We start from the raw sequence: 14,621 nt of genomic DNA on the forward strand, positions 1-14,621 counted from the left end.
TAGTAAAAAAAAAAAAAAAAAGAATAAAGAATAAAAGAAAAGAGGATGCGGACAAATTAGAACCCTCATTCATTGTTGGTGGGATGTGAAGCGGTATAGCCACTTAGGAAAACAACTTGGTGTTGCCTCAAAAAAATTAAACACTGAGTTACCATGTGTTCCAGCAATTCCACTCCTAGGTATATACCCAAGAAGACTGAAAATATACATTCACACATAAACTTGAGTGTGAATGTCCATAGCAGCATTATTCACAATAATCAAAAAGTGGAAAGAATTCAAATATCCACTTATTGATGAGCGGATAAACAAAATGTGGTATCCATATAAAGAATTTAATTCATCCCTAAAAAGGAAAGAAGTACTGATATAGGCCATACATGAGTGAATCTTACAAACATCATGCCAAGTGAGAGGAGCCAGTCACAAAGGGCCACACATTGTATGATTCCATGTGTGTGATTCCATGTGTGTGAAATGTTTAGAATCGGTGAATACGTAGAGATGGAAAGTAGATTAATGTTGAGGGGCACAGGGGAGTGACGGTCTATAGGTACAGGATTTCTTTTCAGAGTGACAAAAATGTTCTGGATGTTGGGGATGGTTACACAATCTGATGAATATACTACACAAAAAAACTACTGAATTGTAAATTTTAAAAGTGTGGATTTTCTCATATATGAACCGTATCTCAATTTCAAAAACTTTTCTCAAATGTAAAGTACTTCTATTTGTCTTTTTCTATATAAAGAACTAGAAATATTTGCTTTACATATTGAGGCTAAATGTTTAGGAACATACAACTCTAGAATGACATCTTTCTCATGAGTTGAATCTTTTATCATTATCAGTAATTCTATCTAGTAAAGCCTATTATCATTCAGTCTACTTGCCTAATATTAATATGGTTACTCCAACTTTTTTATTTTTTTTATTTTTTATTTATTTTTATTTTTTATTTTTTTAGATTTTATTTATTTATTCATGGGAGACAGAGAGAGAGAGAGAGGCAGAGACACAGGCAGAGGGAGAAGCAGGCTCCATGCAGGGAGCCTGATGAGGGACTTGATCCCGGTCTCCAGGATCATGCCCCGGGCAGAAGGCAGGCGCTAAACCACTGAGCCACCCAGGGATCCCTCCAACTTTTTTAATAAGAATTTGCATGGTATGTTCATATTTTTAATTGAGGCATAGTTGACCCATTTTATGTTAGTTTCAGGTGGACAAACACAGTGATTCAAAACTATATACATTATAAAATGCTTACCACAGCAAATGCAGTTATCACCTTACAAAGTTATTACAATATTATTGACTATATTTCCTATGCTGTACTTTTTGTCGCTATGATTTATCTATTGTGTAACTGGAAGTTTGTACCTCTTAATCCCCTTTACCTATCTCACCCCATATTCTTCCCCTCTTCCCCTCTGGCAAACACCACTTTGTTCTCTGTATTTATGAGTCTGTTTCTGTTTGTGCATTTGTTTTTCAGATTCCACATATAGGTGAAATCATATGGTATTCGTCTTTCTTTCTCTGACTTAATTCACTTAGTAAAATAGCCTCTAGATCTATCCACATTGTCATAAATGACAAGATTTCAATCTCTTTATGTCTGAGTCACACTCCATTGTATATACACCACAACTTCTTTACCCATTCCACTGTCCATGGACAGACACTTGGACTGCTTCCATATCTTGGCTATTGTAAGTAATGCTGCAACAAACACAAAGGTTCAGGTTTTTTTTTAATTAGTGTTTTTGTTTTCTTCCGGTAAATACCAAGTAGTGGGATTACTGAATCATATGATATTTCTAGTTTAAATTTTTTTTAAGGAAACCCCATACTGTTTTCCATAGTGGCTGCAAGAAATTTGCCTTCCCACCAACAATGCTTAAAGGGTTCCTTTTCTCCACATCCTCACTGATGCTCTTTATTTCCACTTTTTTTGATACTAGCCATTCTGACTGGTGTAAAGTGATTATCTCATTGTGGTTTTGATTTGCATTTCCCTTGTGAGCAGTGACATTGAGCATCTTTTCATGTGTCTGTTGGCCATCTGTACATCTTTGAAAAAATATCTATTCACAGTCCTCTGCCCATTTTTAAATCAGATCATTTGTTTTTTGATGTTAATTTGCGTGAGTTCTTTATATATTTTGGAAATTAACTCCTTATCAGCTATATCATTTGCAAATAATTTCTCCCACTCAGTAGGCTGCCTTTCCATTTTTTAGTGGTTTCCTCTGTTGTGCAAATGCTATTTTAATTTTTATTTATTTATGATAGTCACAGAGAGAGAGGCAGAGACATAGGCAGAGGGAGAGGCAGGCTCCATGCACTGGGATCCCGACGTGGGACCCGATCCCGGATCTCCAGGATCGCGCCCTGGGCCAAAGGCAGGCGCCAAACCGCTGAGCCACCCAGGGATCCCCTGCAAATGCTATTTTAGTCCCAGTTGTTTATGTTTGCTTTTGTTTCCCTTGCCTCAGGAGGCATATCTAGAAAAATAGCTCTAAGGCTAATTTCCAAGAGTTTACGATCTTTATTTTCTCTTAGGAGTTTTATGATTTCAGGTCTGACATTTAGGTCTTTAATCCATTTTAAGTTTACTTTTGTATGTGGTATAAGAAAGTGGTCCAGTTTCAATTTTTAGCATGTAGTTGTCCAATTTTTCCAACACCGTCATTTATTGAAGAGACTGTCATTTCCTCATTGTATATTCTTGTTACTTTGTTGTAAATTAATTGGCCACATAGGTGTGAGTTTATGTCTGGGCTCTCTAGCTTGTACTATTGATCCATGTGTCTATTTTTGTGTCAGTTCCATACTGGATTACTGTTAGCTTTGTAACGTAGTTGAAATTTTGGATTGTGATATTTCTATCTTTGTTCTTTCCCAAGATTGATTCGGCTAGTTGGTATCTTTTGTGGTTCCATACAAATTTAGGATTCCTTTTTCTACTTCTATGAAAAATGTCATTGGTATTTTGATAGGGATTACACTGGATTTGTAGATTGCTTTGGGTAGTATGGACTTTCCAATTCATGAGCATGGTATATTTTTCCATTTATTTGTGTTGTCTTCAATTCCTTTCATCAATGTCTTAGAGCTTTCAAAGTATAGGTTTTTCACTTCCTTGGTTAAATTTATTCTTGGTATTTTATTCTTTTTGATGTTTATAAATGAGATCATTTTAATTTTTCCTTCTGCTAATTCATGCATGGTATATTTCTTAACTTTCTATCATTTTGTGTACTATATTAAAGGTGTATTTCTTGTAAAACTTATATATTTCATTTTTTATTGTGTCTGACAACTTTTACATTTTAATTCGAGGGTTTAGTGCATTTACAAAATTTACTGTGGTTGCTAATATATTTGTATTTTTCTACCATCTTAATATGTGCTTTCTACTTGTACTTATTTTTTATTTTATTATCTACTCGCTTTTACTTTTTATTTGTTACATTTTTTAGTTGCTTTTTTTCTCATTCTATTTGTCCCCTTTAGGGTTTTGTTTTGTTTTGAAAGTTAGAAGCATTATGTACATTAAGCAGTTAGGCTAAATTTATGAACATGCATATTCAACAAAGTCTAAAGTTTATATCTGAGAAACCTTAGATGCTCCACCCTTTGTTTGCTATCAAGCCCTTTCACCATAGATATTTTCTCCTAGTCTTAGAATATTATACATATTTTATCCTCAAATTAGGCTATAGCACATTTTTTATTGAATTAATGTTTGTTCACATGTATTTGCATATTTGTCGGCATCCTTCGTTTCACATTTTTTCTTGAATCTCAGACCTTCACACAGGTCATTTCTTTCTGCTGACAGTTTGTTCTTTAGCATATATTTTCTCCTCTGAGGTTCCCTGAGAGACTTAAACTGTAATGCCCTAAGGCATCCATGGTCTGAATGAATTAATTTCCTTAATATGCATCTGTAATATTCAGTAAGAAGCTAATCTCTAAAAACATTTTCAGTAAGGTGTTGTCTTATGGAACCCCAGTTAAGAAAGACTGCCTCAGAATTCCCTTTAGCACATGGATCTTCTGATAATATAAAATCTTTTTTGCCCATGTTTGTCTGCAAGCTATTTTGTTTTCTTTTGCTTTGGTTTTTTTCTTGAAGGACAATGTTGCTGGGTAAAGAGTTCTAAGCTGTAAGCACTTCTCTCTAAGCTCCCAGAAAACATTACATCTGGATAGTATTGTTGCATTCATATTTGTATTCACAAAAAATGACATAGGTATGGAGCTAAGTTATAATAACAGAAGAAGAGGTATAAATCAGGAGGCATGTATTCAAACACCTCTTTGAGCCTTGGTTTCTCCATCAACAAGGTGGAAAAGCCACATGGTTGCTAAGATTAAAAATACCCTATACATTACCTGAAATATAATACATATATATGATCTTCAGGATTATTATTTCTGTTTCTCTCCTTTGGTCTATAGTTTATCCATAGATTTTATGGGTTTGAGTCTATAACCCCAGAGAATAGTTTTACATAGAAATTGTGTGGATGCATGATAAAATTCGCTTTCAATGAGCCAACCATTCAGATTATTGGGAGAGAAGATCATCTGACTCCTCAGCCCTCATCCCAAGCAGGAAGGTTCCTTCTTTTCTTTTAACACCAGATCATTTGCTAAATTTGTTGAAGCTCCTAGGCACCGTATCTAACTGGGTGATAAGATTTTGTTATAGTGCAATGGTTTGAATTTAGGTCAAGTCCTATAACTTGATTATAAAAATGTAATTCATTTCCAATGGTGTCATTTGAGGAAATTTGTTTGACTAATATTTGTCCACTATCAGTAGGAGCCTTGACTATATCCAGATAGCTGAGAAGTAGTAAGACATAGAGTGCTCTATGACAGGCTGTGCTGTCATACTTGTCAGAACCAAGCAACCAAATTGCTACACCTTCTCTGATTGGATATGACCCACAAGGTCACCTTGGAGATACACAGGCTGTAGGGAAGGGCCTGAAGACATTGTTCATGGCACCTTGTTTTTTTTTTGTTTTTTGTTTTTGTTTTTTTTTTTTGTTCATGGCACCTTGTATTCCTCCCTCCTACACACACACACACAAACACACACCCCAGAAATTTGCCAATCAGCATCTACAGTATTTTCTCTGGCATACAGAGAGCAGTAATTCTTATTCTCTCTTAAGCCAGAGACTCTTTTCTTCCTTCCAACTGAGTATGAAGAGTCAGAAATAAAATTTGTTATTATTTTATTCATATCTCCCTAAAGGCACATTTGATTAGAGAATACAGATATGCTAAAGATTAGGCACTTAACTAGGTAAATCAGCCATTAAAGCTTTTGAAGACTTTTTAAAGCCTAAAAATAGGCATCATATAGATATACTATAATATTCATAAGAATTTCTTCGTTTTTTTTAGGTTATTTTTACATTTATGCTATTGTAGGCAACACTGATATTCTCAACATAAATCTGCCTACTAAAAAAAAAATGCTTGTAGATGAACTCTTACGATCCAAGGAATGTGTTATGACACCATCTCACAGTACGGGTTCATCTGTAGTTTGGATGTATGAACCACACTTCCTTTTCTCAAACAGGATGATCTAGGGAGAAAAGAAAAGTTGACAGTAAGGAGGGTAAGCCTATTCAGGACAGGACGAGAAGGACACTAGGTTGCATTCTGGGGATGAAGGCAGATCTCAATGTTTATGAAACATGAAAGCAGGGGTAGGGGTAACTCACCTCATTGTCTTCTGGATGAAGCCAAGCACCAGGAAGGTAAAGTGTTCCCTGAGGTCCCATAATTGAATACCGCCCAAGGTTATGTCCATTGATAAACGCAAATCCAGAATTCCAGGTCTGGAAGGAATGAAGTCTTGAGATATAGTAAGACTCACACTGGCGATGTCTAATCTAAGGCACTTTGGGGAGTGAGTGTAAGACTCAATGCTTTGTGGCACTGAAAGCAGCAGAGTTTAGGACGGGATATGTTCTAGAAACTAGGCCAAGCTGGTCTAGGGATGACAGAGAAAAACATGAACCAAACCTTTACTGCTAATGCTACTGTTGTTCCTGCCCCATGATATGTAATGCTGTTGCTTTTTAAAAAGTAGTTGTTCTACTTCCAGAGAGAAGTACCATGTAATAAAGATGAATGCTAATGCTAAGAACAGTTATAAAAGTTACACATTTTTAAAACTCTGCTCACAATACAATGATGAGTGATAGATAGGACCAAGATCTAAGCAAAGCAAACTGAGAGGTAAGAAGACATTGAGACAGTTTTTCCCCTAGAGGCATCTGCTTATTCAGGAAGAGGTGGCTAAGAAGCTTAGCAGAACCTTTTATAGCCTCACAAGTTTAGGGAACACAAATTGGATACCAAGGAAACTTATTAAATAATTTACACCCTGGGCTGTGATCCTGAGGGCCTATACCCAAAGAGAAGAGTAAACTAGAAATAGCCCCGCCATTGGATGGAAGCCTGAATCAAATCATTTCCATCCTCATAATTATAGTAAGAGGATTACTAGTGTACCTAAGTCACTCCAGAGGTTGATGTACACTCTCTGATATCATCTTAGGCTTTAAGTTATCTCTAGCGGGGATCCCTGGGTGGCCCAGCCGTTTAGCGCCTGCTTCAGCCCCGGGCCTGGTCCTGGAGACCCGGGATCGAGTCCCGCATCAGGCTCCCTGCATGGAGCCTGTGTCTCTGCCTCTCTCTGTCTCTCTCTGTGTCTCTCATGAATAAATAAACAAAATATTTTTTTAAAAAAGGGGGATCCCTGGGTGGCTCAGCGGTTTAGCGCCTGCCTTCAGACCAGGGCATGATCCTGGGGTCCCGGGATCGAGTCCCTCATCGGGCTTCCTGGATGGAGCCTGCTTCTCCTCTGTGTCTCTGCCTCTCTCTCTGTCTCTCTCTCATGAATAAATAAATAAATAATTTTTTAAAAAATAAATTATCTCTAGCATTTTTTATATATAATTTCTGGAACTCAAAAAAATCAAGCAGATGGGGATGGGGAAGACAATATAATAAAAAAAAGTACAAGGAACAACAGACAATAAAAATAGATGCACAGGTGATGCAGATAATGAATTTATAAGTCCCAGGCTTTAACAGAATTATGCCTATTAAATTAATATTTAATAGGTATCAAAGGGGGATCCCTGGGTGGCGCAGCGGTTTGGCACCTGCCTTTGGCCCAGGGCGCGATCCTGGAGACCCGGGATCGAATCCCACATCGGGCTCCCGGTGCATGGAGCCTGCTTCTCCCTCTGTCTGTGTCTAACTATCATAAATAAATAAAAAAATTTTTTAAAAAATTAATAGGTATCAAAGACAAGAGCTAGAATTTTGACAGAGAAATGGAAATTATTAATAAGGTTAAAGTTATAGAATGAAAATTCTAAAATGAAAAAACGTAGTAATTTTTTTAAAGATTTTATTTATTTATTGAGAGAGACAGAGAGCAACAGAGGCAGAGACACAGGCAGAGGGAGCAGCTCCATGCAGGGAGCCCGATGTGGGACTTGATCCCGGGTCTCCAGGATCACGCCCTGGGCTGAAGGCAGCACTAAACTGCTGAGCCACCCAGGCTGCCCGAAAAAAATGTAATAATTAAAATTAAGAATTTAACAGATGTTTTGAGTAGCAGATTAGATATAGCTAACTAGAGAATATAGCTAAATATAAACTAATAGGAAATAATAGGATTAATTAAATAGGATTAAATAGGATTAATAAACTGAATAATAGGAAATAAAGTTTTCAAAATTAAGCTCCATGGAAAGAAGAATGAGAAACACACAAGACAGGAAGACACAAAAGGAGATATAACAAAATGATTCTAACATATAAAATTGGAACCTCTGAAATGCTCCAGTTAAAAAATAAAGATTGCTGGACTGCATATTAAATAGAGCATTGATATTTATAAGAAAACCATCTAAAATATAAAGGAATTGAAAAAATAAAAGAATAACAGAAAAAATAAAATAGATAAACCTTAAGCAAGAAGAATTTGCTATAGCTCTATTAATATCAGAAAAATTTGACATTAACGAAAGAAGCACTATGACAGATAGAAACATCTCCTGATGATAATATTCTTAATCTACTCTGAGTGATAATGACATATAGAGAAGCTAAAAGTATAGATTCCAAATGTATAAGGAAAATTGACGAAATAACAGGAGAAATAAAATTCACAACGATAATGGAAAATTTTTAAATGTTTCAACAGCTAATAGATAAAGCAAACAGGAATCAGTAAAGACAAAACATTTAAAATAAGGTGATTAACAAAGTGTAACTAAATGACATATATAGAACATTGATCTACTACATGCAGAACCTACCTATTCTTTCAAGTATACATAATAATCTTTATAACTTTGACCTTATGTTAGACTAAGCAAATGTTGTATTTTATTATTTTTTAATATTTTATTTATCCATTAATGAGAGAGAGAGAGAGAGAGAGAGGCAGAGACACAGGCAGAGGGAGAAGCAGGCCCCATGCAAGAAGCTCGACGTGGGACCCGATCCCGGGTCTCCAGGGTCACGCCCTGGGCCGAAGGCAGCACTAAACTGCTGAGCCACACAGGCTGCCCAATATTTTAAAGTTCTCAGACCACAGTGCAACTAAACAAGAAATTGATAACAAAAAGATTACTATAAAGTATCCCAAAATTTGAAAATTAAACATGTACACTTCTAAATAATGCAGAGGCCAAAGCAAAAATCACGCAGAAAGTTAGAACATATTTGAGTTGATCGGTGATGAAAATAAAACATATAAGGATTTATGGAATATATATCCAGAGTAGGAAATTCCATAAACACAGGGAGAAAATTGTTTGTCAGGAGCTGAGGGGAAGGGAAATTGGGGAAGTAAAGTGCTTAATGGGTACAGGGTTTCCTGTAAGAGTCCTAAAAGTGTTTTGGATCTACATAGAAGGAATAGTTGCATTCATTGTAAATGTACCTAATGCCTCTGGATTGTTCACTTTAAAATGATTAATTTTATGTTAATGTAAATTTCACCTCAATAAAGGTTTTAAACTTATGGGATACAACCAAATTCATACTTGAACAAAAAATTGTCTTAACTCATATGTTAAAGAAGAATAAAGACTATAAAAGTCAGCTACATAAGCACTCATCTCAAGAAATTATAAAAAGAAAGAACATAACTTCTAAGGTTAAAAGTAGAATAGACAAAACACGGTATACCTTCAGAATGGCTAGTATCAAAAGAATAAATAAATAAACAAGAAATAGCAAGTGTGGGCAAGGATGTGGATCAAAAGGTATCCGCACTGTTGGTGGGAATGCAAACTGGCACAGCCACTGTGGAAAACAGTATGGAGGTTCCTCAAAAAATTTAAAATAGGATTACCACATGATCCAGTAATTCCACTACTAGGTATTTACTCAAAAGAAAACAAAAACAATTCAAAAAGATATATGCACCTCTATATTTATTACAGTAATATTTTCATTAGCCAGTATGGAAGAAACCCAAGTGTCCATGGAGAAGTAAATGGATAAAGATTATATATAATAAATATATATAAATAGAATAATAAATAGAATATTACTCAGCCACAAAAAAAAAAAAAAGAATGAAATCTTGCCATTTGCAGCAATATGGATGGACCTAGAGAGTGTATTGCTAAGTGAAATAAGTCAGATAGAAAGACAAATACTATATGATTTCATTCTTTGTGGAATTTAAGAAACAAATCAACAAATAAAAAAAAGAGACAAGTGAAAAAACAGACTCTTACATACAGAGAACAAGCTAGTGGTTGCCAGAGGGGAGTTGGGTGGAGGGATGGATGAAATAGATAAAGGAGATTCGAGTACTCTTATCTTAATGAGCACTGAGAAATGGATACAATTGCTGAATCACTATATTGTATACCTAAAACTAATATAATACTGGATATTAATTATACTTGAATAAAAAATTTTAGAATGCAAAATAATAGGACTAGGTGATACAGGAAATTATTAGTATCTAAGAGTTGTGGGGCACCTGGGTGGCTCAGTCGGTTAAGTATCTGCCTTTGGCTCAGGTCATGATCTCGGGATCCTGGGACGGAGCCCCACATGGGGCTCCCTGATCCGCAGAGAGTCCGCTTGTCTCTCTCCTCTACCCCTCCACCTCACCTGTGTTTTATTTCTCTCTGTCTCTCAAATACATAAATAAAATCTTTTTTAAAAAGTTGAACAATTAAAATAATGTGTTAGAAAAATACTAAAATGTATAATATATTTCATATTTTAAAATAGTTCCAGATCTATTAACAATTTGCAAAGATAGTGCAGGATTTCACAAAACAACAAAATAAAAATGATAATAATAATAAAGAAAATGGGAGAAATGAAACAGATGATAACTATAAAATGTGCTAAAAATTACAGCCAACCATTGATTGTTTGAAAGATTCATACACTGGAAATGTACAAAATGTATCAAGAAAAAAAGAGACGTTATCACAGATGATCTAGACATTAAAAATAAACAATTTAAACATAAAACATTGAAAATTCAGAGGAAATGGGAAAATCTCCCAGAAAAGTAAATTTTATGAAAACTAACTTTTAAAGAAACAAAATCTGACAAGTACTTTAATCTTGAAGAAATTTAATCCACACCTACCAATTTTCCCACAGTGAAAATGTCAGCCCTACACGGCTCCAGAAATCTACCAAACACGTAAGAAGTAATACCAGGCTTACACAGGCTACTTCCCAAATCGTTTATGGGGGTCCTAAAACTTGGGACCAAAACAGGACCAAGATGTCTCAGTCACAAACATAAACACAAAAGAAGTCTTAATATCTATAATAGCCAAACACTGGAAATAATACAAATACCTATCAACAGTAGGCTGGTTAAATATAGTATGGTATTTTATAAAGTGGGACCCCATACAATAGTGAAAATGAATAAATCACAGCCTCACTTAATGGTTGAATCTTAGCAACAAAAGAAACCCCATGGAAAAAGAAGGCACGCTATGCAATTCAATTTACATGTAGTCAAAAGAGGAAGCAATGACTTGGAGCGTTAGAAGCCAAGATAATGGTTCCCTTTTAGGGACAAGGAGAGACAGTGATTGGGAGGGATACTGACAATATTTTATTTTTTTCATCTCAAAATAATTACATGGCGTTCACTTGGTGATAATTTATTGCACTGTGCATTTATGTCACTATGTGTGTTCATACGTACAAAGCTATACCAGGTATAGTATTTTTGAAAAAGCAAGTTGCAAAATATAATTTAGGGAGTGAACCCATTAGTGATAAAAGTAATTAGTGCGTATGTTTAGGCAAAGTTATATATGAAATCCCACAAACTCTTGGTGTCACCAGCCTGACCCCCTGACCTCAGGAAATTTCTAGTAGAAGCCTCTGTCTGTCAATGTTATCCAGTAGGAGCGAAACCAGAGGCTTTTGCCAACTGTCAATTTTACCTTTTAGAAAGAAACTAACGGATTGCTAGAATAGAAAAAAAAATAAACATTTGAGGGCCACACCTGTGCAGATGAACCAGAAAGTGCCAGAACTGACTGTAGCCTCACGACGATGTTAAAATCCCCTTCTGAATATTCACCCCAAGCCCTAGTAAAAGGGTCTGCTTTCCCATCTTCAGGGAGACAGGACTTTGGAAATTATTCCCCACAATCTCCTGGTTTGTACAAATAGAGGACTTGTGAGGGAACTCCATTTGGTGCAGTCTGTCTACAACGCACCAAGAAGCGGCCCACTTTGGTCCAATGACACGGGCGGTGTTTAGTTCTGAAAAGTAGAAAGGAATCGGAATGCAGAGTGGGTTGGAAGGAGAAATTCCATCATTTGCTCTCTGTACCTTATTATTTCCGGTTTTCCATTGTGTTTAGTATTTTTAAAATAACGATCAATTAGGAAGATTGAGAAATGTTGGAAGACTTGTTATAAAGAGGACGAGAAAAACAGAGAAAAACAGAAGCATCCCTGCCAGAAACACCATGGCTTTGCTTCCAAACTCTTCTGAAAAGAAGCGGTGATTGGGACACCAGAACTGAGGGGGGCAGCTCACCTACCCGTAGCCTCAGGAAGGTGTCCTTGGGAGAAGAGTCCACCTTTAAGGTACCGAGGTAGAAGGCGGGGCCCAAACAGGCCTTTGGGACAGGCCTCCAGGTGGCAGAGCGGAGCCTGGAGGAAGAGCAGAGCCTTGAAGAGGAGGAAGACCCTTCCCCACTCTGCTGCCAACACTGACCCTAGACTCCCCAACTCAGGGATTAAGATTCTGATCCAAGAAGACGTATTAGAGTAGAAGCATTAAAATCAAGAGTCGGGAGATTTGTTCTGGAGTTGTAGTCCTGACCCCAAAGCAGCCTATAATCCTGGGTAAATCACTTCAGTTCTCGGAGTATTAGCTCTTCATCTGCAAAGTGAAGAGCTTGACCATCTGCAAGCCCCCCTATCCCTCCGAGCGTCTCCCGGGTATAAGGAGGGACGTACCTTTCAAAGAAGCTCATTGTCATTTCCAGAGAATAGATCGCGAAACCCTGCAGGGGCATGTTATTGATGGTAACTGACCCAGTTAGTCCTGCAGGGAAGGGGTAGGAGAAAGTATGGACAAGGACTGGACACTCTCCAGGGTCCCCTAAGATCATGCAGACTGTAGACGCCTGTGACAAGGAATCAGCCAGGATGGGAGATGCTGGTCTGACCTGCTAGGACCCAAAGTTTCCTACCATGTGGCTCCATATTGCCAAGAAAGCATCCCACTTAGTATCAGAACTTTCTCTGAAATTCCCAGTGGGGGACTGGGCCCCGCTCCACAATAGGCCAGGGCCCAAACTAAATGTTCTGCTTTAACCTCGGTATCTCACTGCTCAAAGGGTTCATTTGTTCCTCCCAAATGCCACATTGCCCCAACCGTAGGATCCAAGTAACCACAAAGAGGGATTACAGCCTGTTTCTCACCTTTCCGTTGGTCTTGAATTTTCCATGAAAAATTGACTCGTCCTTGATTCTCTACCAGGATCCTCAGAAGTTGACATCTCTAAGAACAAACAAACAAGCAAAAGAATTCGGCGTTCCTCCTCGGGATAGACCAGCTCGCAGAGACCACATGGTCTCACAGAGCTTTCACTCTAGAACTCATTCTTTTCTCCACGTCCCAGATGGACAGACAAGCACATGGGAGACAAGGGGGCCCCAGGGGAGACAAGAGTCTAGCAGTCCTCCTCTCTCATGAGGACTCTGTGCTCCTGTTCTCAACTCACTCTTCTCTTCCACTTGCTGGTCTGCCTTAGGAAAGGCAGAGAGACTCCGCTGTGAGCCTCTGATCAGGGACCCAGCCAGGGGCTGATGACTGACTCAGGGCCTAACGGGGAGATCCCATTCACACCGAAGCATGTGTGCTACACTCCGCTACACTCCGCTACACTGGGGCCTGGGAGATGCAGTTCCGCTTACAGACCTAAGCCCTTGCTGCTGGGACCCCGAGTGGGAAGCAATTAAGGGCCGTGGCAGAGAAAGGAGGTGGTCTACCTCAGAACTGGTCCACGCGTACGTTAGAGTCAGAGGTCTAAGGTAGCGCCCAGACTCTTGGATCACATACCGTCATCGTAGGAACAGTCAGCGTCTTCGCATGATCGTGCAGATGTCCTATATTTATCTCATTCAAAAACACCTGCAAACGAAGAGCCAGCATCAGACTTATCGGCCCACCCATCCATATTGCCAAGAAAGCATCCCACTTAGTATCAGAACTTTCTCTGAAATTCCCAGTGGGGGACTGGGCCGATCAGTCTGAAAGGAGTCTGAAAGTCTGAAAGTCCGAAGAAAGGAGGCGAGAGGCTCTGGTTGAGGAGCAGGTCACCATGACGGAAGAGACCACCCTCGGCGGTCACAGATGCTGGAAGCGGAACAGAGGCCTTCACAGACTTAAGCTGCGGTGAAGCGGAAAGCAAGTCTCTCTGGTTTGACTTTATATTCCCAACGCCTCCCAAATAGCAGGTGCTTGAAAAATGCCACCTAATAGTACAGCTGACCGGTGACTCCCCGCCCCCCGCCCCATAACAGAGTCAGGCTAAATGTTCTCTTATCTCCAGTCAGCCTGCGGACACCTACCTGTGCTGTATCGTGAACGTCTGCACGCAGAGAACCTCCGGAGCAGATCGAAGTCTCATAAAGCACGAATCCATAGGACTGGCCGTTCCCACCGTTTATAGGGAGGTTCTCCATGTTGACTGGTGTATTAGACATAACTGGCTATGAGAGACACGGCAGAGACAGGAGCCAGGGTGACGAGAAGTTGGGATCCTTCTTCCTCAGGCCCTTGGCGTTTTTCGTTGACCCTCCTAAGGGTCCCCAACAGTTCTCTGGATAAGAAATACTAAAACCAGTGCTGTATGATGATGTGCATCATCCCCACATCTCCACTCTCCAGAAAGCTCCAGAGATGGTAGGAACATGGTAGAGAGAACAACTGCTGTCATCATGGGAATCAATGGAATGAACAAGTCTAATTTTAAAGTAACTGAAGCTGAACAGGAATTACGCACTAAAGCAAACGTTTAGTTAGCATCTACAAC

The 14,621-nt window shown here is 38.5% G+C and overlaps 1 protein-coding gene across 2 annotated transcripts in view; it reads right to left on the reverse strand.

Annotated features, from left to right (window-relative positions):
* Positions 1 to 5,241: 5,241 nt before the first annotated feature.
* Positions 5,242 to 14,621, reverse strand: part of LOC112671028 (beta-galactosidase-1-like protein 3) — a 41,729-nt gene continuing 32,349 nt past the window's right edge. For both annotated transcript variants that reach the window (XM_025464843.3, XM_049109740.1), the window contains 7 exons: positions 14,158 to 14,298; positions 13,646 to 13,717; positions 13,006 to 13,084; positions 12,538 to 12,625; positions 12,117 to 12,228; positions 5,757 to 5,873; positions 5,242 to 5,617 (listed from right to left, as the gene is read on the reverse strand). In XM_025464843.3, coding sequence (XP_025320628.1) covers positions 5,552 to 5,617; positions 5,757 to 5,873; positions 12,117 to 12,228; positions 12,538 to 12,625; positions 13,006 to 13,084; positions 13,646 to 13,717; positions 14,158 to 14,298 — 675 coding nt within the window. In that variant the 3' untranslated portion in view covers positions 5,242 to 5,551. The remainder of the gene's footprint in view (positions 5,618 to 5,756; positions 5,874 to 12,116; positions 12,229 to 12,537; positions 12,626 to 13,005; positions 13,085 to 13,645; positions 13,718 to 14,157; positions 14,299 to 14,621) is intronic.

This window comes from Canis lupus, chromosome 5 (assembly GCF_003254725.2).
Source record: "Canis lupus dingo isolate Sandy chromosome 5, ASM325472v2, whole genome shotgun sequence".
Classification (NCBI taxonomy): domain Eukaryota; kingdom Metazoa; phylum Chordata; class Mammalia; order Carnivora; family Canidae; genus Canis; species Canis lupus.